The 22,807-nt window shown below is 40.7% G+C and overlaps 1 protein-coding gene across 1 annotated transcript in view; it reads left to right on the top strand.

The window, feature by feature from the left end:
* Positions 1–22,807, top strand: part of FBXO31 (F-box protein 31) — a 57,094-nt gene that overhangs the window by 29,672 nt on the left and 4,615 nt on the right. Inside the window, 6 exon segments of the mRNA XM_027847448.1 lie at positions 1,138–1,224; positions 7,637–7,713; positions 11,200–11,367; positions 12,101–12,175; positions 15,288–15,397; positions 17,301–17,454. Of these exon segments, the coding sequence (XP_027703249.1) occupies positions 1,138–1,224; positions 7,637–7,713; positions 11,200–11,367; positions 12,101–12,175; positions 15,288–15,397; positions 17,301–17,454 (671 nt within the window).

Below are 22,807 nucleotides of genomic sequence, written 5' to 3' on the forward strand. Positions count from 1 at the left end.
CACGTGACCCTGAGAAATATACAAATGAGAGATAATAGAATTCTTTCTGGCTAACTTATCTGGACTAAGGGTGTGGGAGGCTGCTCAGGCATTGACCTTTACCTCTGTGTGAGAGAGGATCTGGCCATGTGCTAAAGCTAAGGGAGAAGAGAGGTGTGTATGTAATTGAGTGGGAAAGAGTGAGAGAGAGAGAGAGAGAGAGAGAGAGAGTGTGTGTGTGTGTGTGTGTATGCCTGGTGTATGTAGAGGTCAGTGTAACAGAGCGTGGGTTGGGGTAAGTGTTGTATATAATGAATTTAGTAGTTTATAGAAACAATGACATCGTTACATTGTAGACTGAAAGCTTCCACAGAATGTTTCTGGTGACTATCATTATTTTTGTGGTTAAGGAACCTTGAAAAAGTTAAGCTGACATAGATAGAGTCCAGTTTTCTGTTGTTCCTTCAAACAGGAGCAGCTATTTTCAGGGCAATTGAATTAGCAAAATAGGGATACTGAGTATTTCTTTCCCATTCTTCAAAACTAGGACAAGGGGCAGCCATATCCAATTTTATAAGAGGGTTCCAAGGAAGAACTTACCTTACCAGAAGGATAGGTGGTAGAAAGATACCAAATGTTGGTTATCAGATCTTGGCCTCTCTGCTCAGATTGGCAAAGTGAACCTTCAGCTATATGGAGAAGGTCTCTGTTTGAGTCATTTGTCTGTCCACCGTCAGGGAAGCCATTCTTCTTAACCGCCTGCCTCTGCCAGGCTCTGATGAACCTCATTTATCTCAAAGTAGAAAAGATTAAGCCCAAGCTGTTGCAGTGGGAGTGGGGAGTGAGATCAAGCTGTCACTTCAGCAAGGCAGGGGAGCCTAGATAATTGTAAAAATGTATAATATCCTGTTCTGGGTTTGCGGTTGGAAACTACTCCTTTAGAGGACTAGTTTTCCAGAAGTGGGTGTGCAGGCCAGGATCGAAGTCCTTGACTAGAAGATGATGAACATTTGTACCTTGTATTGTGCTTGGTGAACATAAGTGGTTTTATATTTAGCACTAAGGAATCCTCACAACTTTACATCCTATGAAAATGTGTTTGTAGTCATGAAAATTGGAAACATCTTCTTTAGTCCTTTCCCTGCTGTGTCTGTTCAGGTATAAATCCACGAGTGAAGTCGGGACGTTTTATGAAAATTCTTCCCGATTACGAGCACATGGAATACAGAGATGTTTACACCTGCCGTACGTACTTGCTGCCAGCTGATGCTTTTTGCAGAGATCACGCCCAAGATGCTGCATGACGATCCTAACGCACAGAGAATGTTAGGATTGTGCTGATCTCAGAGCAAGCTGATGATCACTTTGGCTTTTTTGCTGCTTGTCACTTTTCAGGAAGATGTCCTGTTGTTTTGGTTACAGAGAGTATTTCTGAATGGTTGGCATTGGTTAAAGTTTACTAGGCTTAGAGAGTAATTCTACCTCAAGTGTCTGGCATTGCTTTTGATCAGTCCTCCATGGAGCCTACCAATGATAACATTTTAAACATTTCCTGAGGGTGCTGTATGCTGGACAGTTAATTAGGTTCACTCCGGGTCAGGGCGGTGAGAATGAACAGAAGCTCTCAACTTTTTTGTCTTCCCCTCAAAATGAAGCTTAAGCTGCTCCCTTGTTCTAAACATTAGTCATCGTTGTGCATGTGAGTTCTAGATGGGCTCCCTTGCTGAATTTGTATATCCTTGATTATGTAGTGTGGCAGTTGGATATTAAAAAATCTTTTGGACCCACATAATATTAACTTGCCCTCTAAACTTACACTGACCCTCCCTACTTTTATCAGTATCATCTCCATCCGTTATTCTAGTTAGTTATCCTACCTGCTTCTCATTTAGGAGAGTGAGGGTATACTTGGTGTTAAGGTAAAGTTATCTGGATTGGTTTAACAATACCTTTTATATAATACAATTATAAAGGACTTTGGGAGAGGCAGTGTGACATAGTGGATGGAGAGCCAGCCTTGGAGTCAGAAAAGCCTACGCGTGTGAGTCCCGCCTCTGAGACATCTAGCAGATCACTTAGCCTTCTGGGGGTGAGCTTGGCAACACAACTCTCTCAGACTATAAGTAGGTCAAGGTTGCTGATTTAAGTGAATAGGAGTGTCCCACACACATGAAATTAGGAGATCAAACAAGTAAAAAAAATTATTTTGTAGACAATAAGCTCAAAAAAGTGAAGGTTACTCAGGTATGATGATACTGGCTACAAGTGGGTAAGAGGGGTTACAAGCTTTTTTCATTATTAACCCTTCCTCTACTCCACCCCCACCCCTACCCCATTCCCTCCTCTTCACCCTCCACCCCTAACCCTTTTCAGCTATGGAGTAGAGTCTAAGCAGGAGAGATACTTCTAAAGATGTAGAAGCTCAGAATTAGCTGAAACCAGCCTTGAAAACAGTGAGGACAGGGTGGAGGTGACGGGAAAGTAAGCTGATTAACAAAGGAACTTAAGAGGTCATAGGAAGAAGGTAGGGGAGAGTTCAAGAAAAGGGATGAGGAACAGTGGTGGAGCCCACCCAGGGATGAGGAGTGCTGGGGGCAGCTGAAAGGCCGGAGGCTGCTGCAGTTGCCTTGGTAGACTTTGAGAACGTTTCTTGTGTGGGGTGACTCTGTGGGTGTGGGCTTAAAAAAAAAAAAAAGGATATTAACTTTGTTACTAAAGCTGTTGTTAACTGGAAGCAGATGTAATTACTGATTTTAAAAAATGATTTGAGTGTTAAGATCTGTTTAATATTTAATCCTTTTTTGCTCTGGGAGCTTCTTTTTTGGCAAAAAGAGAATTTATGATTTAGAAATTTTTCTAAATGTTCCTAACATCTGGTATTTTAGCTTCATATTTATATTGGTAATAGTGGTTCCTTATCCCCACATAGGAAAATTATAGTTTTTGATGTATTGAGTGACAGAAAGCTGAGATTGTTTTATGGCCAGGTATACCCTGTGTTTTGTGTTATGCTATGACCTTTCATAAATTAAATTGATTTTGATGAAGTAAGATACACTTACAGTGAGTAAAAGGAAACTGTTGTAAATTGTCTTAAGTGATTTTCTGATTTGGCGGGGAGAAATATTTTAGCTGGAGCTGAGCAAAATAGTCTAAAGAAAGAAAATTAGCTTGGTTTTAACTAGGTAATATGGAGATATATGTTATAATATTTTGAATTACTTTATGAGGAGCATGCTGTGTCCTTGAGTGTTTAATACCTGATTGCATGGTCCTTGGGTATGGATATTTGCTTTATTAACCAATCTTAGATATATCAGGACAGCTTTGGTTTCTCGTATTTGTGATCTGTAATGGTTCTCTCTCTCTCTCTCTCTGTCTTTCTCTTTTTCTCTCTTTTTTATAGTTGCCTTTGATGCAATTCCACGTCACATTAATAAAAATATAGACTTTAAAGGGTTTAAAATAGATGTTCAGGTTGAGATACCGCCACGTCCTTTCCCCTTCAGGTCTCCCTGTTGGTGTCAGTATGATTATAGAGCTCTTGCTGTCTCTCACTGTATTGCCCATTTTGAATAAAGGCCCCTCGGGAAAAAATGTGGATCTTCCTTCCCAGATATGTCATATTATTTTTTTCTTTTTGGTGAGGCATTTGGAGTTAAGTGACTTGCCTAGGGTCGCACTGCTGGTAAGTATCACATGTCTGAGGTCAAATTTGAACTCGGGTCCTCCTGACTCCAGGACGAGTGCTCTATCCACTTCGCCACCTAGCTGCCCCCCAGATATGTCATATTCTAAGGATTTCTTTCCGGTGTAACTAAAACAGCATGTTATGGTGGAAAGAAAATGGGACTTGAAGTCAGGAGCCTTGAGTTCTAGACTTGGCTGTGTCACCGACTGCCCATGATGGGACTCTGGGGCGGCATTTACTTAAGCGTCATCACCTCATCTGTGAAAGGGGTTGTGAGAATCAAATGAAAGGGAAAATGCTTATTAGAAAAGTATCCAGATTTGTTCAGGGCTTACTAGGTGCCATGCAGTGTGAAGAGGCAGCTGGTGGTGCGGTGAATAGAGCGCTGGGCCTGTGGCCAAGAAATCCTGAGTTCAGATATGTGACCTCAGACACTTACTGGTGGGGTGACCCTGAATGGGTCACTTAACCTCTGTTTGCTTCAGTTTTAAACTGCAAAATGAGGATCACCCTAGCCCTTACCTCAGAGGGCTGTAGTGAGGATGAAATGAGATAAAAGTAAAAATTTAGATCCAACCTCTTAGCACAGTGCCTGGTGCATATAAATGCCTATTCTTTTCTTCTTCCTCCTTCAAGTAGAAAAAGGTTGTTATAACCTCTCCTCTCAAGGAAGTCACATTCTGCAGTAGAGTTTGAGTTTGAATGCTTGGCAGTTCAGCTTGAGAAAGGACCTCATTGTCTGGTACCTTCTCCTGCTAGGTGATCTTCACAGTCTTCCTAAGACAGTTCAGATGGTCCCTGGGCAAGTCACTTAACCTCTGTCTGCCTCAGTTCTGATTTGTAAAATGGGGATAATTATAGCACCTACGTCCTAGGGTGGTTGTGAGGATAAAGTATGCTAATTGGAGGAGACCACACATAAATGAAAGATCAGCTGCAGGTTAGCTAGAAGATGTGGGAGTCCTAAGGTTTAGTGGAAGGGCCCAAGTTTGTCATTAGGTCCAATGGCAGTGCCTGGGATTTTTCTGGGTTTAGAGGCAGGGATCCAAATGGTAAGGCCTGGTGATCTTGCACCTCACTGGAAGAAATAAAGTTGGAAACCCCAGGTCATCCAGCTGGTTTGAGTAGTGAAGCAGCCCAGATGTGTTCTGGGGCAAGGGAGGAGATAGTGGGCAAAGAGTGGGTGGAACGTCTAGGCCTCCTCCCTTCTCTCCCTCCCACCCCCCATGGGGTCTGGAACAATTTGGGATTGATGAGTGTAAAGGGTTAACACTACTTAAAAAATACCGCTTCTGTTGCCACACCAGGCAGGGTTGGCAGATGAGAAGACAGTGCTTCAGTTGAAGGTTAACTTGAGAAGAGTCTATTCCAGTTGGGCCAGTTAGGATATTTGCTACTTTGAGTAGTTATCAGAACATACCTTACTACTGGCATAAAATTCTCCTTTTTGTTGTTGTGTACTTTCAGTCAAGTGACTTGACTACAATTAGAAACTGAGATAGAAATCAGGTCGCCTGATCCCTGGTGGTGGTGTTCTGTGTTGGGAGACAGTCACGTCTTCCCTTCCTTCTGGTGTATTTTACTTCCTGTTATTTTAAAGCTCTGGTTTATATTTCTGAACTCTTCCAGTGGTGGTCAGCACTATCGTATAGTACCCTCAGAATAATGTGGAAGTATAATTTCATAAAATCCTTATCCCCTGCCCCTGAATTCCTTGTTTCTTTCAGTAGGTTCAGGGCTTTAAACTTTTTAGTTAGTTGTAAGTCAGCAAGTTTGGTTCTAAGTATCACTATGGAAAAAAATGTCATCTACCAAGAATATGTAATGGTCAAAATTTCTCTAGCAATTAATTTTTTTCTTTTTGATCCTTGAATCTAAAAGACTTTATTGTGAATGCAAAGTATTTGTGGAGATGTAAAGGGAGAAAACTCTGACTTTTCCTAATATCATTTGTCATAATTTCTCTGATTCTTTATCACATTGAATTTTTACACATTTTTCTCCATATTTTCAAGCATTTAAGTGCTTTAGACAGCTAGAGCAAATGACCATAACACACAATTTGGAAACGAACTTAAATTACTTAGCCACTATTGAGACCCGAGGAACATTGTTTAAGACCAGAAGTGTTTCGATGTGTTGAATCATAGTTTAATTCTGTCTCTGTGACCTTTGAATTTGAACACCTAGAATGCAATGTGATGTACTGCATCGAAATGACAAGCAGCTATGGCTTACCTCCAGGGACAGTCTCTGTTTACAGATATCAAAAGTTCACTTGACCAAATCCCAGGCTGTCATTTTCTTTCATTTAAACTAAAAATAGGTGCTTTGCCTTTTATTAACTGAAATCAGTTTATGGTTTAGCCCTTAAAAAGGATACAGTATGAGGCAGAAGCTTTGTGCTGTAGTGTGACAATTTTTAATCCTCTGTATTTACTAAAGAAAGGCAGCCTTGGCAGAGGGGTAGAGAGGACTGACCTGGGAGCCAGAATGATCTGTCCTGCATCTGGTCAAGTCATTTAACTTTTTATTAGTGCCCCAGGCAAACATTCTATAGGTAGGCTCGGTGTAGTAGGAAAGAGGGCATTGAGGGTATTTTCTCATCAAAAGCTTTTCCCACACAGATGAAATCAAGGTCTGGAACAAAAAAAAAATACTAAAGTATACATTTATTTTTGAATTATACCAATGTCTCTGATTTATCTTTCAGGGCCTCCTCATACTTTAGAATTTCCCCAGGAGTGGCAAATCTGTTCCATTGAGGGTAGTTCTCATTTGGGGAAAGAACCAAAAGTCATTTGAAGCCAGGTCTAGTCCTTGAACTGGGTGATCTCTCATTTGCTCCTGAAAGAAGTGTGACTGTAAGCTAATGAGACAGTTTTCAGGTGGGGCTTCTGGACCAGTTCCAAAGGCAGTGCCCAACAACATTGTTGGAATAAGGATAGAGTCTACCAGGATGAGTTTTAAAGAAACTATTACTTGGATGTGTATGTTTTCAGTAATTATTGATTACTGCCTCTTCTTCTTTTATCCCCATTATTGATAATCAGTCACCAAGTTGCTTCATCTTTCTGGAATGTCTCTTAGGGTGGTCCTTGTCTGTCCTCCTGTTACCTACCTTTCAGTGCCTACCACAATTACCTCATGCTTACACGAGTGCAGTGGCCTACAGGCTGTTCTGTAGCCCTGAACCCATTGCATACAGCTACCATACCACATGTGGATATAAAACCTACCCTACCTTGGCATTAGTCACCAGTGAAGTCCAGGCACCTCAGCCTGATCCTTCAGGGCCACTGCAAGCTTAGCTGTTCTCCTCTTTGGGTACTCCCACCCCCCTGGATTTCTCACCTTGACTCATCCCAGGCTTACCTGCCGTTGTCGCTCTTGAGTTATTTTGCCCATCTAGCTCCTTCCAGACCCAGTCTGAGTACTGCTTCTCCTGTGCAATCCCATCTGGTTGGGTGGGAGTGCAGCCTGTCCTTCCCAGAACCAGTGTAATTTCTAACCCATTCTGCCTGTTAGGGTTTTTTTTTGTACAGGTCACACCTCTCCTTGGTAGAGTTAAGACACTGTCTTGCATAAAACCCCCATGACATGTGGGACCATCTCTTGAAAACAGTAGGTGCTCGGTAAATACTTGCTGTTTGAATGAACTTTCTGGGATGTTTGTTTAAAAAAGACTCCCCCTCCCCCAACCTAAGCTTATAACTTTCTGTCATTCAAAGATTTATTAAGCACTTGTAGTAATTGGAAATATCTTTGATTATTCATTCTCCAAACAGTTCTAGATAAGATTTGCTGCTTGCTCTATTTTCATAATAGACTTTCCCTCCCAAAGCTCTATGTGGTGACCTCATGTTTCCCCTCTTCACCCCCTACTCCTTTGCTTTGTTGGCCTCTTTAATTCAGTTCATTGTATTCAGTTTGAGACGTACCCTTGATATTTCTCTATTTCCCCAGTGCTTCACCGATATAGACATATTTTGGGATTGTGGCAACCAGACATTGGGCCATATGGAGGGCTGTTGAATGTTGTGGTAAGTACTTAGAGAAGCTTTATTTATGTAAAAATAAGCAACAAAAAATCACCCGCCCTTTGTTATTAATTATGTAACAAACACTAGTTAACATGAGCCTTTCTGCATACAAAGAATCAAAAAAAGAGGCTTGCTTATGAAACCTACCAACCTTTTGCCTTCAGAGAGGCTTTAGTGGTTGTCTTGTATGTGAAGTTCAGAGCTGTTGGAATGATCTCTACTTAGGGTCATACCTGCACTGATACATTTTGGGGAAATACCATGAAGGCCTCACATTGAAGTTCTCATTTTTAAGTTCCTTATATTTTTATATAAATATATCTTCAATAAATATATCTCCCGGGCCCCACTAACATTCGTTGATTTTTTTTTTTTTACTTCAGTATATGCTAACATTCATTCTTATATGAAATTTGGAATATTATCAAGAAATTCTAGATAAGTATTTTTTCAGGAATTCAGATTTTATTATCTTATCAACCAAAGTGTGACTAGAAGTAGCTTTTTTAATCTTACTATTAATAGACTTTCTGATAAACAGATGTTGACTGTCAGAGAAAAATTTCCATCTAGCCTGGTTTATATTTGCTTTCTTGTAGCTAGTGAGTGACAGGCAAAGGTTCACCAATATGGCCCTCTCCTAGAGAATGATTCATGGTAGGGTGATTTTTCTCATTTGTTTGTGCCCCAGTTTGAAAGATAGCACTGGGGGACTCCAGTCTCCAGCTGGCCTTGGCCAAGGCTTAGACCTTTCCTGAGCAGCTCCAAGCTGCTGCCCTGGCCCCTGGGACCGACCCCTGCACACAACAGCCATTTACTGTTTCTGAGTCAAAGTGAACTGACTATGTATGTCTCCAGATACTGGTATCCCTGTGGGATGTGGTATTGTCATGAATCTTTAGCTTTAGGGCTAGCTTCTGACTAGTGATGACAGAAAGTATCAAAGCAGAGTCCCAGAACGGGCACCACGGGGCCTCCACAGCACAGCTGCTCCTGAGCCTCCCAGAGCCCTGGGATTCCTGCCTTTGGGGAGCAGGTGCACATCGTGTGTGCTTCTGAAAGGACATAAGCATTACATGGTGTATTAATCTGTACATTAAATTTAATAGAGTAGCACACGGAGGAGGCTACTATCCTATCAGCAAGAGGTGACATTAAAACCAGGGAAGCACGGCAGCTGAAATTGACTTACTTCCCTCCAGGCCACTTTGGGCAAATTGGAAGAATTGAAATTGGCATTTAGAAATAAGGTTTATCTGATCTCGTATTAAATTCATTCTTGCTTTGCTCTAGGAGTATACAGATTTATTAAGTTTATAGCTCTAGTCCAAAGGAAAGACAGTTACTCTTGGATTTTAATAGGAGTAAGTAGATTGATTTTAGGCATTAGTATGAGTGAGTAAACAGTGGAGATCTTGAGTAGTGTCGTGGTAATTTGGTACCCTGAGGGCTTTGTATGATACGGTGTTTTCTACCATCTGTATATTAAAGGGGGAGTATATTACATCAGCGATGTGAAATTCCTGGCCCACATCCAAGATTAAAATGTCATTGGGAAATGTTTAACAAAATAAATAAAGATACAGGACAACATAGTTCATGTTAATTTGTTGTTTTCTAAGTCAACTTGCAGCAGGAGGAATTAGTTTCTATTTGAGTTTGACATGAATGACTTATATGACAATAAGCCAAATTCTGCTTCTGAGGTCCTAACCCCTTTAGGAGTTTTGGGGTTTACTGGGACCACCCAAGGCGTGAGCCCCTGAGGCTTCCTCTGACACCTCCTGATCTAAAAGAGTTTCTTTGAATCGTTGTCTGGCCCTAAAGATTTAGTGAATTTCTTGGGAGTTCTTGTTACCCCTGGGTCTAAGCCTGAAGCCTGTGCACTCCTGTTATGAACTTCCCTCAGTTGGCTAGGATCTCCCTTGTTGTCCCCTGGGCTAGGAAGTGAAGGAGGTGGTGGGGCTGAAATTGCCCTCTATCCCCTCTGATTCTAACCTGAAACCCTAAGGCAGCATTGCTCCCCAGGATCCCAAGGTGTGTGTCAGGGCAGCCTGTGTCGAGTAGTGTGACAGCTCCAGAACACCTTTAATTACGTGAGATTTCATTGCAACGTGTGCTGCTGTTAGGATAAAACTGGGAATGTAGTTGGGTGCTCCATGGGGAGTTTTGTTTTTGCTTTTCAGCCCACCCTCTTGTGCAAACCCAGTGTTGGAGTTCTGTAAGTTAAGGTGGGGAGCTGGCTCTTTGCCATTTCTCTTTTATACAGTAATTGTTTAAATGGCCCACTAAAACTCACAAGCCCATTTTACCATTGAACTTCTAGCTACCTGGCCACCCACAACAAGTTCAATCTTGATCTACTGTAGACAAGGTAATTTGGGGGGGAAGGGAAGATTAAGATACATATTGAAATAAACCACTGTCATCCCCCCTCCAGTATTTTAAATTTATATTTTCCCATTCTTTTTGAATAAATTGAATCCTCTTTTGACTTTTTTCTGCTCACTTTAAAAAGTAGATATAGCCAGTGAGACAGATATGGATGCAAAATATGGGCCCCTGGCTTAGTAGGAGTTGTGTAGCCTTAAATGAACCACCTTGTACAGTTTTGACTAACCTTTGTTGTTCCAGTTCAGTATTTTGTTCCTTTGTCTTGAGTTCTGCTGAGGGGTAAATGTCCTTTGCAACTTGGAAGAAAAAACACTAATTAAGATTTCATTTTGGGAGGGACTTATATCTAATGTTATTAGAGAAAAAAATAGGGCTTGCTTTTTGATTCTTTTCCTTTTGAGATAAGGTCGGTAGATTTTTTTTCCCCTTTCATTTGAGGAAGGGGAAGGATTGTTTTTCTTATTGGCAGTGAATAGTAGAGTAAGGAGAAAATGTATCTTCTAAAAACAGTGGATAAGTAGAAGAAAATAGATAATTCCTTATAAAAGGATAACTGCTCCAGTTATCTTGTCCCAGACAGTGATCTTGGTGTAGCATAATGTAGTTCACACAACACTGGATTGGGAGTCAAACTCTGCAATGTTCTACCTGTGTGAATTTAGGCAGGTCACTTAACTTCCTTTGGCCTTTGTTTGATAGGACTGTGAAATGTATGGGTGGGCTTAGATGTACTGTAAGATGTCTTCCAGCTCCAAATCTGTGATCCTAAGAGTTAGAAACTGAAGAGTGTCTGGAACTAAAAGCCACACACCTGGACAGAGAAGATTTTGACCAATCAAACATTGATTCATAGAATGTCTTAAAATTGAAATCTTTATTAGAAGGTGCCTTCTCTCACTGAGAATTGCCATCTACTTGAGTCCCATGTTAGTGGTAATTGGAAAAGCAGTCTTCAAAACCAGTGTACTCAGAGGAAGTAGTGGGGAAACACCAGCATGTTGGAAGAGCCTAGGTTAGCATTGTGGGAACATTTGAGATCAGTCATTGAGGGGTTTTTAACTCTTTCTTATAGCTTCTTCTCTTTTGGTACAGGTAGATGGTTTATTTATCATTGGTTGGATGTATCTGCCTCCCCATGACCCCCATGTTGATGACCCCATGAGATTTAAACCTCTATTTAGGATTCACTTAATGGAAAGAAAGTCTGCAACTGTTGAGTGTATGTATGGCCACAAAGGGCCCCATAATGGTCATATTCAGGTAAGCATAGTGCAAACTTCTCTGTTTATGTAAACTAGGAGCATGTGCTCCGTCATGTGCCATGTGAGTTACGAGTTCATGTTCTTGGCTTATGCTCATATATTGTGCTAGTAATTATGCCATGGAGAAAGGAAGATAGTCTTTTAAACTCTGTCTCTCTTATGAATTATTTAATCTCTTTCGACTTGATGTAACTCTTGAAAGAATAATTGAAAGGAAACTATTGATTATCCATTCAGAGTGAACTTTGGGTTATCATATGGTGGTTTTCCCACACTTGGGTCTTTCCTGTTGTAGGAGAAGCTGCATTGCAGTAAACCACCCTACCCTTGACATTAGATTTTGGCAAATAATCAGGACCATCCCTGAGAGGAGAAGTGGATTATTTACTACTACATAGCAAATAGCCACTTTTTGCTTAACTCAGAAGCTCTGTGAGGGCAGAATGCCTATGTTTCTTCCTTCAATGTCACCTGTCCCCTAGCCTCTGAGAAGGGAGCTGTTCTTTCAGGGTGTGATGATGTACTTCTGCCATTTTAACCTTTCACACTTACTGATTGCCAAAATTGCCCTCAAGACAGGATTGTTTGGTTAATTGAATAAACCAGAGGGGCCTGCCTTGGAGCGTGCCTGACTTCCTGTTTCATGTTGTGTGCTTGAGTCCCTTCTGCCAAATTGTTCACATAATACTTCTGGTTGTCAGTTCTCTTTTTCTCCTCCTGTGAATCACTAGATTGTAAAGAAGGATGAGTTTTCTACCAAGTGCAACCAGACAGATCACCATAGGATGTCTGGTGGGAGACAAGAGGTAAGTCTGTCTTTGGGATACAGATGGGTGGGTGGGCACCCTGAGAATAGCTTAACAGCTATGTTACTCACTGTTTACTGTATCTTGGAGAAGGAGAGTGTAGAGATTTTATTAGCAGAATACTTAGCACAGAGCTTTATTTTCATGCGTTTTTAGAAGTTATTCCATGTGAATGTGTTCATATGTATAGATTTTCTCCCCTAGAATGAATGAACTAAGCTCTAATATTTATATCCCTTTTGTTAAGTGACTGAAAGTATCTGTAGAAAGCTAAAAAAGAAAAAAGCCCTCTGAAAAGTGAAAGTATTTAATTTGATCAAAAGGCATTTTTTAGTTCAAATAATATGTTGACTTGTTTAAGAAGCTCCTGAGTCTGATTTCTCAACATTTTGTAGCTATTCTAAATTTCATAACTGGGGAAGTGATGTTATTTAAGAAAACATTTTGAGATGCTGATTTTGCTGCATTATGTAGTGAGGCTTCTCCCTTTGAATTATGACTTTCAGAGACAATCAGATACATTACTTTATTTGGAACCTTCGTGTTCTTGTAGATCAGGTGGTACAGAAGCTTGCATGTCAGACAGAACCTTAGGGCTGCTGTCATGAGTCAGTGCTTCTGTCTGCAGTGTAAGCTACAAAGCTGTTACACAGAACTGATTTGGTTTCAACTGGTTTGGTTTTTGCTTTTGTAGAAACCGTTTTGTGCCTTATTTTATTGTTAATAGTAGCTGATGTGGGTGAATGTGTGTTTTATGTGAGTTACCTCATTTAACCCTCAAAACAGCCCCATTGAGGTGGGTACCACATAAGCATTATTATCCCTATTTTACAAATGAGGAAACTGAGGCTCAGAGAGGTTAAGTGTCAGAGGAGGGATGTGACGCCAGGCCCTCCTGAGTCCAGGTCTAGCGCTCTTTCTGCTACACCATACTATCTCTCATTTTGTCATCAGCTTGAGTTGTAGGGACCCAGGCAGTACACGGATATACAAATATCTAAGAGACTGGCTTTTAAAAATGTTGTTAAAATGGGGGTTTTGTGTTTATTTGTTATAAATGCCTCTAAGGGGAGTTGGCAGCTGTCCTTGTCCCCAGCAACCTGTCTGCCATTTATTCCTCTGTTTAGAGTCTGTTACAGTAGGAATTAAAGACAAGCAGAGCATGCCCACTCTTAACATTTTAAGAGTGTTTTGTGCTCCTGAACACCTGGTCGATTGAGGTGATGACCCGTGGGAGCAGGTGCCCTAAAGTGACTGTCCTGCCTGCCCCCCAGAGAAGCTGAAACTGTTGCTGTGCTGGGCTTTGGTCTTGGTTAGGGAGGAGGTGCCACGTGCTGTGTGGGGAGCTGTCTCCTAGGTTGCGAGCATGGGTGGGTTGACAGCAGGTGGAAGCATCTTCGTTCACTGCTCACTGCTTGTGTCTGCTCTAGTCAGTTTGTGGTTGTCTATCTTAGGATTGAAAGGGGTTCAAGACACATTAAAAAATAACTCCCCCTTTTTTCTTTTTCTGAGCCTTGTTTCCAGTAGTGCTGTCCTTTGTAGATGCTTTTGGCAAACCCACTGATTCTAGTGGAAAGGACAGTAATTACTCCTCTCAACAGCTGTATAAAAAGTTTTTAAGGAATCTTCTTTTAGGGTTGAGTTTTTTAAGAATATATTTCGAGGGTCCTCAGAAAGAGTGGGTGTCGTCAAAATATCAATTATAATTTAACTTTTTTTGTCATTTAAATGACACGTTTTATAGTCTTATTTAAACTCATATATAATTTGTCAGCTTATAAATTTACATAATTGGTCATTCATTATAGAAGTAAGATGAGTGAATTTGGTACCCAACTAGTTTTTTAAAAAAAAGTTTTTTGTTCTTTATTTTTAACAGTTCTTTTTAAAAAAAATTGAGTTCCAAATTTTCTCCCTCCAGTCCTTTCCCCACCTAGTGAGAAGGCAAGCAATATGATATCCATTATACATGGAAGCCATGTAAAACATATTTTCTGTATTAGCCATCCAACTAGATTTTTCATCCATTACGAATCTTTATGCTTGGGCTGCCTGTTATTAGTGGTGTGAGATGAGAAGGGATAAGTAAACTTTATTAAATGAGCTCGTGGCTTCATCAAGCTATTAATACATATTTATTGAGTATCAGCTATAAGTAGTAGTAATCTTTCCCAAGGGGCATGCCAAAATTATTTTTTAAACTACTTGAGGCCCATGGACATCTAATACCAGTGGGCTTAGGGTAGAGAATGCCTGGCCATGAGGAAGGGGGGATAGCATGCTGCCCCAACCACTTTACTGTTAAAAACCACCTCATGTTGCCGTTTGTCATAAATGGCCACCCGACCCATAGGCCATGTATTTGCTTAGCAGGCAGTGTGAAGTTTTATAGAGGTTCTGGGATTTTAGAGGTTCTTGATTTTACTCAGAGCTTGGAGCTATTGCTTCTGTTTAGAAGTTGGTAGTTTCTTAATGAATTTTTTCATCCCTTCTCCCTCCATCCCCAGGTCTAATAAGCTGTTGCTGGAACAAATATACTTTAGAGAATCTTTTTCTTGGTTTGTTTGGATTGGTCGGTATCGATGTGTTCTTTGTATTCATAGAAAGCCGAGTTCTGACTCTACCCAAGGTCTTGTCGTTGATGTTATTCACAACATTTACAGTAAAATGTTTGTGTGTTTTAAGTACACCTACATCTTCACTATCACATTCATGTTAATATTTCTTTGGCCCCTGTAATACCTTTCTTTTAAAGCACTCCTGTCACAATGGGCAGCTGATTTGTTTTTGGTAACCTGCTTGGATTAGGGAAAGCAAAATACTCCAAAGCAGTTGACAAGTTGTCATAATTTAGAAATAAGATCTGAATCTGCTCAATGTTAGGGTTAATTCTAAATGATGCTGAAAAATGCTTTGCAGAATTAGGAACTAAGAGTTTTGTATAAACCATGTTAGTTTGTGTAGTTTTTAAGAGTTAAATGTTGTATTCCAGTACACAGTGGAAATGCACTAGTACATAGCCCATTACTGAACAGCTAGGAGTTGGTCATTTAGAGATGTTGTTCATGCCAATTTTTTGTGGAGCGTTTTATAAATTTTTTTATTTTGGCAGGAATTCCGAACATGGCTGAGAGAAGAATGGGGACGGACCTTGGAAGACATTTTCCATGAACACATGCAAGAGCTTATCTTGATGAAGTTCATTTATACCAGTCAATATGAGTAAGTATCAGTATTACAAGCAAAGAAGTCCTGGTTGCATCCTGCCTCCTCTGAAACTGATGAAGCTGTCCAGTGCAGTTCCACAAATGGCTTGTTTGTTTGAGAGGACTTTGAGTGTTTGGATTTTTGTCTATGCAAAACAGATACCCAAATGCACATATAAGATGCCTGTGTTTATATGCAGACTGCAGTACTTTAGTGGTCTATAATTTAGTCAGTGTGTGTACGTTCCTTCCCCACTTCATGCACGTCAGTCTTTCTGTTGCTTGGAAGAGGGGGTCTTTGAGAACTGGAGCTGTCAGCTTGTTTACTTGTAGCTATGATAATATGAGCCTGTCTTCTGTACTTAGCGACACTAGTTCTCAAATGGTAGACAGCCATTCTTTCACCAGGTTTGTACTGGATACTGTCCTGGTTTGGTAGGACCTTCAGAATTTGTACATTGGAGTTAGGCTTTAGTGGAATCTGTCTCTGTCTCTGTCTCTCTCTCTGTCTCTGTCTATCTCTCTGTCTCTGTCTCTGTCTTTGTCTCTGTCTCTCCTTACATCAGAGTTAGAATTTAGTGAAATTTCTCTCTCTGCATTTTTCTTTTTCCCTCTTTCTCTGTATTTTCTCTTTATTTCTTAATACAAACATGTGTATATGCATTGATATATATATATGTATATGCATTTTAAAAATTCAGTTTTTTCAATTAACTTCTATTTTCTCTCTCTTGATAGGGGAAGAAAAAAAGAAAAACAAAACCCTTGTAACAAATATGGATAGTAAAGCAAAACAAAGTTCCACTTTAGCTGTGTCCAAAAAATATTTATCTCAAATTTGTACCTTGAGTTCCATCACCTACCCTTTTGTTAGGAGGTAGATAGCATGCTTCATCAGTTCTCTGGATTGTCATTGGTCATTGCATCAGTCAGACTTCTTAAGTCTTTCACTTTCTGTATATTTATTCAAAAAATGTATATATAATGCACATAGAAATGTTGTTTAGGTATCCTTCCTTTGGAAAGGCAGACATGGTGTAGTGGATGGAGTATTGGGCTTGGAGTCCCTAGCTTTGTGATATAGGCAAGTCCCTTCACCTCCTTGAGCCTCAGGCAGCTCTCCAAGCCTCATCTCTTGAGTTATAGATTGATTGTGAGACCACATCAGTGAGATTTCAGATTCTTGCTGTATGGACTTGTATTTGTGCACAGACATGAAATACTGTTTTCTCAACTTGAGCTGTGAATTCTTTTGTCTTATTCTTTTTTTTTTTTTTGGTTTTTTTTTGTGGTGAAGCAGTCGGGGTTAAGTGACTTGGCCAGAGTCACACAGCTCGTAAATGTCATGTGTCTGATGCCAGATTTGAACTCAGGTCCTCCTGACTCCATGGCCGGAGCTCTATCCACTGCGCCACCTAGCTGCCCCCTTGTCTTATTCTTATCCCCTTTTCGGACAAGATGTTTTCCACATCTTGTCCTCTCTGATGATGTCCTAGATGCTCACATGTTCTAAACCCGATTCGGACTACTGTGTCATATGGCTCTTCCTCTTGGTGATGTGTGTTTTTTATCCAGGGATAGCAGAAGCACGGAGTTCTTGGAGCTAGACCTGAGCTCGCACAGCAACAAATGGCCTTACTGATTTTTAAAGGATTCTCCTGTAAATTGATGACATATTTTTCTGTGTGCTGGGGAGAGCTTTTTGGATGAGGATTGATGATAAGACTGATGAACTGTGGGAGGGAGAAGTTTATCTTCTGGGAGCGAATGTCTTAGCAGTTCAATGGCCAAACAAATGATGATATCCCAAGAAGTTTAAAGAAGAAAAGATAGGTGATAGTTTCTTTTGAGAATTCAGAAACCTTGGGTGTTGTCACTGCTCTGCTGATTTTTGTTCCTTTGGTTACTGTCTTCTGCAGCAATTGTCTGACATACAGACGGATCTACCTCCCTCCGAGAAGACCTGATGATCTCATCAAGCCAGGCCTCTTCAAGGGAACTTACGGGAGTCACGGCTTAGAGATTGTCATGCTGAGCTTCCATGGGAAATGTGCCAAAGGAACAAAGATAACGGTAAGGCTGTTGTCGTTGTCTCCTTGCCTGTGTGGCTGTCTGGCTCCTTTGACTTCAGAGTAGTTTCCAGCATTTACCTTTTCTTGGTGTGATCAGGTCAGGGAACAATGGGAATTGAACACGGTGGTGGAAAGATCCATCAGTATTGGAGAGCCTGTGATCATCTCATAGATTTAGAAATGGAAGAGACCTTAGAAATCGTTTAGTCTTCCTCTTAGATTTTACACTTAAAAAAAGCGAGGCCCAGAGAGGGGTGCGTGACTTGCTGAAGCATGACCTTGACTGTAGTAAGCCGACCTGGATTTGAACTCAGATCCATCACTGCTCTAGGACTTGGATTTGAATCTTGGCTCTGCATCTCCCTCTCTGTGTGCCCTAGGGGCAGGTGTTCTCAGCTCTGCAGGATTGAGTGTCTTCATCTGTACGCTCTGATGTTCTGTGCACATTAGCAGCCTCCATTACCAGGGGGGCAGCATTTAGTAAGAGTAGATCTCTGGACAAGTGACCTTCAGGAGGAGTGAGCAAGCCTGAGAGTCTCATGCTCATCAGACGCTAGCGGTTAGCTTGCCTGAGTGCCCCAGCTTTTGGTTACAAATGAAATCGTTGGGATGCTGAATCAGGACTGAGTCCTGGGTTCAGGTCCCACTTCTGGTACTGCGTGACTCAGGGCAAGTCTCTTATCCCCTCTGCTCCTCAGTTTCCTTATCTGTCAAATGAGATAGTCCCTGCTGCACAGAGCACTGGTGAGGCTTAAGTGAGATAGTATACTAATACAGTGTGCTACATAAAGAGCAGCTGCTGCTGTTAGTGCTTTTTAACAGAGCATGTTGTTATATTTGGGAATCTAAACTCCAGCAGGATCATGGCTGGCGGGTCATTCATCGGTTCCACTGCCTATGAGGATTGGTACAGGTGATCTCAGCTTTAAAGAGGTGACCTTGGATGAATTGCTTGTATTTGTGCACAGACACGAAATACTGTTCTCTCTACTGGAGCTGTGAATTCTGTTGTCTTATTCTTATCCCCTTCGGCAAGATGTTTTCCAAATCTTGTTCTTGCTAATGACGTCTTAGAAGCTCGCATGTTATAAACCCTGTTTGGACTATTGTGTCATATAGTAGTTGTAAAACACGTTGTAAAAAATGATCTTTTAGGTCCCTTCTAGCTATAAATTTGTTGGTTCATGTTTAGACCTTTAAAAGCTGACCTTGGAACTGCTAACAAGGTCCTTTCTAACTCTTGTGTTCTGGGATTTGATGAAGTCAGACTGTCTCAGCCAGATATCCCAAGGGGAGCCAGCCCATTGATGGTTGGCTCTGTTTTTCAGGAGGTGTCAAGGATCAGTAGGCCCGCTGGACCCTGTTCAGATAAGTAATGTCACTAAGGCATTTTTGTAGAGAAAGAGCTGTTCCCCCCAGCCCCAGGCAGTTGTCAAGCAAAAGATGGGTTGAGTTTTCTACTTGGCGGCATCCTGCTTTCACCACTTTAAACTACCCACCATAGGAAAGTGTGTGCAGAGCCAGAGATGTTTCTCCAGTGTGACTGAGTTTGGCTCAGTCCAATGTTTAACACAGTCAAGTCCCACATAAATAATCCTTTCTAGGCATCTCGAGCATTTTAATTCCTCTGATTGCTTCCCTCCTGGCTGATTACTTCTTCTGTCTCCACCTGTGAGGTCACAGTTATTTCTAGCTAGTTCATCCCATTTCAACCTTGTAACAAGAGTGACTGCTTGTTCTCCGAGCCCCTCAGTTTCATGGAGAGCTGGTAGGGTATTTAGGGGTTAGGGTGGGCTAGGATCTGGTCTCAGATCTGCTCCCAGGGATTTCAGGTTGGAACTGTTTTCCTTGCCTCTGTCTGACCCCCACATCTTAACCTTTGTCCAATGAATTGTTTATAGAAATTTCCTCTTTAAGTCCCACTTTGTTTGGGTACCCCACCCCCTTCACCTAACCCCAACCCCGCCATTTTTTCTGTCCTTGCAAGAAACACTTTTCTAGCAGACTAATTAGCCCAGCTGTTTAGTTTAGCCCAGGTTCGCATTGTCTTCTTTGGAATTCTGATGTTCTTTAAAAGTTTCAGATATCTTTAGAACTTTGCACATATACCCTCTCCCCCCCAACATTATTTTTTCATGGATTAACATAAACTAGTTGCATAATTGCAAACCAGTTCTGACTTAGCTAGAGTGTACACATCCCCACATTTACACTGATTTTTACTACAAACCTTTGAACAAAGGTGGCATTATATGAATACTGATACAAGTGACATAAGTGACATAGGAGCAAAGGGATGGATATTGTGGGGTTTGTGTTGGTTCTACAAGATTTTTCCTCCCTGGGGTGGTGGAGCCAAGATGGTGCAGAGAATCCGGGAAGTTGCCTTAGCCCTCCCCAGTTTCCCTCAGCAACATTAAATCAGGCCTCTAAATGGATTCTGGAGAGACAGAACCTACAAAAAGATGGAGTGAAACAGTTTTCCAGCTTAAGATAACTTTGGAGGACTTCAGGAAAGATCTATCTCACTTAGGTAAAAGGGGAGCACAGCCCAGTGCAAACGGTGTCCGAGTAAGCCAGGGGGAGGCTTTTAGCCCCAGCACAGGTCAGCACCTGAGGTCCCTCAGTCCTGGCTCAGCAGGCCATTGTGAGGCTTCCAGTTCTAGCACAGAAGGCAAGTTGCCAGTCCTGGAAACCAGGCAACAAAAGGTGTGACTAGGCTGGGCCACCCTAATGCAGTGAGTGAGCCACCAGTACCTGAGGCCTCAGTGCACAAAGCCAGTGACCAGGCCCTTAGAAGCTTGGGACAGTGTCCCCTGTGCCCCTAGGGAGAGCTCAATTTTAAAAGCCACAAAATATTTTGGCCAAAAATGAGCAGGAAGCAGAAAAGAACCTTGAACCATAGAAAATTACTATGGTGACAGGGGAGATCAAAACACAAACTCAGAAGACTACAACATCATCAACATACCTACATGCAAAACTTCAAAGGGGAAAATGAATTGGTCTCAGGCCCTAAAAGCCTTCTTGGAAGAGCTCAAAAAGGATTTTAAAAGTCAAATAAGAGAGGTAGAAGAAAAATTGGGAAAAGAAATGAAAGGTATACAAGAGATAATCAACAGTTTGGAAAAGGAAGGACAGAAGTTGATTGAAGTAAACAATTCCTTAAAAAATAGTTGGCCAAATGAAAAAAAAAAAAGAAAATTCCTTAAAGAATAGAATTAGCTAAATGGAAAAGGAGGTACAAAAGCTAACTGAAGAAAATAGTGCCTTAAAAATTAGAATTGGGCAAGTGGAAGCTAATGACTATGAGACATCAAGAAAGAGTCCAGCAAAATCAAAAGAATGAAGAAAATAGAAGAAAATGTAAAATACTTCATTGGAAAAACAACTGACCTGGAAAATAGATCCAGGAGAGATAATTTAAAAATTATTGGTTTGTCTGAAAGCCATGATAAAAAAGCAAAACAAAAAAAAAACCCTGGACAGCATCTTTCAAGAAACCATCAAGGAAAACTGCCCTGATATCCTAGAACCAGAGGATAAAATAGTCATTGAAAGAATCCACTAATCACCTCCTGAAAGAGATCCCCAAATGAAAACTCTAAGGAATATTGTAGTCAAATTGCAGAATTATCAGGTTAAGGAGAAAATATTGCAAGTAGCCAGAAAGAAACAATTGAAATACTGTGGAGCCATAGTCTGGATTACATAGGACTTAACCAGCTTCTATATTAAAGGATTGGAGGGCTTGGAATATGATATTCCAGAAGGTAAAGGAGCTTGGATTACAATCAAGAATCAACTACTCAGCAAAATTGAGCAAAATCTTTCAGGGCAGAAGATGGATATTCAATGAAATAGGGACCTTTCAGTGATTTCTGATGAAAAGACCAGATCTGAACAGAAAATTTGACATTCAAATATAAGACTCATGAGAAGCATAAAAAGGTAAACAGGAAAGAGAAAAGAAAACCTGTTCAGTAAATAAGGTTAAACCTTTTACATCCCTACATGGGAAGATGATACTTGTAACTCTTGAGAACTATATCTTTATTGTGACATATAGAAGAGGTATACATAGACAGAGGATGTGGGTATGAGTTGATGTTGATATGATATTAAAAAAATTAAGGGATTAAAAAAAGATTGTACTGGGAGAAGAGTAAGGAGGGAGGCAGAATAGGGTAAATTACATCACATGAAGAGGCGCAGAAGACCTATTACAGTAGAGAAAAAGAAAGGAGGGAGACGCGCATCATTTGAACCTGAACTCTCATCAGATTTGTCTCAAAGGAAATAACATACTCACTCAGTTGGGTATTGAAATCTATCTTACCCTATAGGGAAGTAGGAGGGGAAAGAAAATGGAGGGGGATGGGTAGAGGGGAGAGCAGAAGAGAGTGAAGTAGTAGGGGAAAGGGGAAAGAAAAGGAGGGAGGGATGATAGAAAGGAAGGCAGATTGAGGGAGGTAGTGGTCAGAGGCAAAACACTGATGAGGAGAGAGGGGAAATAGGATGGAGAGGAAGACAGAATTAGTAATCATAAATGTGAATGGGATGAACTTTTCCATAAAACAGAAGTGGATAGCAGAGTGGATTAAAACTATAATCCTATAATATATTGTTTACAGTACACATTTACAAATACACATTTGAAGCAGGCAGATACACACAGAGTTAAGGTGAAAGGATGGAGCTGAATATGTTATGCTTCAGCCGAAGTAAAAAAGCAGGAGTCAATCCTGATCTCAGACAAAGCAAAAGTAAAAATAGATCTAATTAGAAGAAATAAAGAAGAAAACTACATTTTGCTAAAAGGTACCATAGATGATGAAGTAATATCATTACTAAACACATATGCACCAAGTGGTATGGCATCCAGATTCTTAGAGGAGAAGTTAAGTGAGTTACAGGAAGAAATAGACAGCAAAACTATGCTAGTGGGGGACTTTAACCCCCCCCTCAAAACTAGATAACTCTAACCATAAAATAAACAAGAAAGAAACTAAAGAGGTGAGTAGAATTTTAGAAAAGTGAGATATGGTAGACCTCTGGAGAAAACTGAATGGGGATAGAAAGGAATATACCTCTTTTAGGTGGTACATGGCACCTACACAAAAATTGACCATGGATTAGGGCATAAAAACTTCACAATCCAGTGCAGAAAGGCAGAAATATTAAATGCATCCTTTTCAGATAATGATGCAATAAAAATTATGTGCAAAAAAGAGCCGTGGAAAGATAGACTAAAAATTAATCGGAAGCTAAATAATCTAATCCTGAAACATGAGTAGTCAAACAACAAATCAGAAAGATCAATAATTTTCATCAAAAAGAACGATAATGAGACA

This window comes from Vombatus ursinus, unplaced genomic scaffold, assembly GCF_900497805.2.
Source record: "Vombatus ursinus unplaced genomic scaffold, bare-nosed wombat genome assembly UNPS02005286.1, whole genome shotgun sequence".
In the NCBI taxonomy this organism is placed as follows: domain Eukaryota; kingdom Metazoa; phylum Chordata; class Mammalia; order Diprotodontia; family Vombatidae; genus Vombatus; species Vombatus ursinus.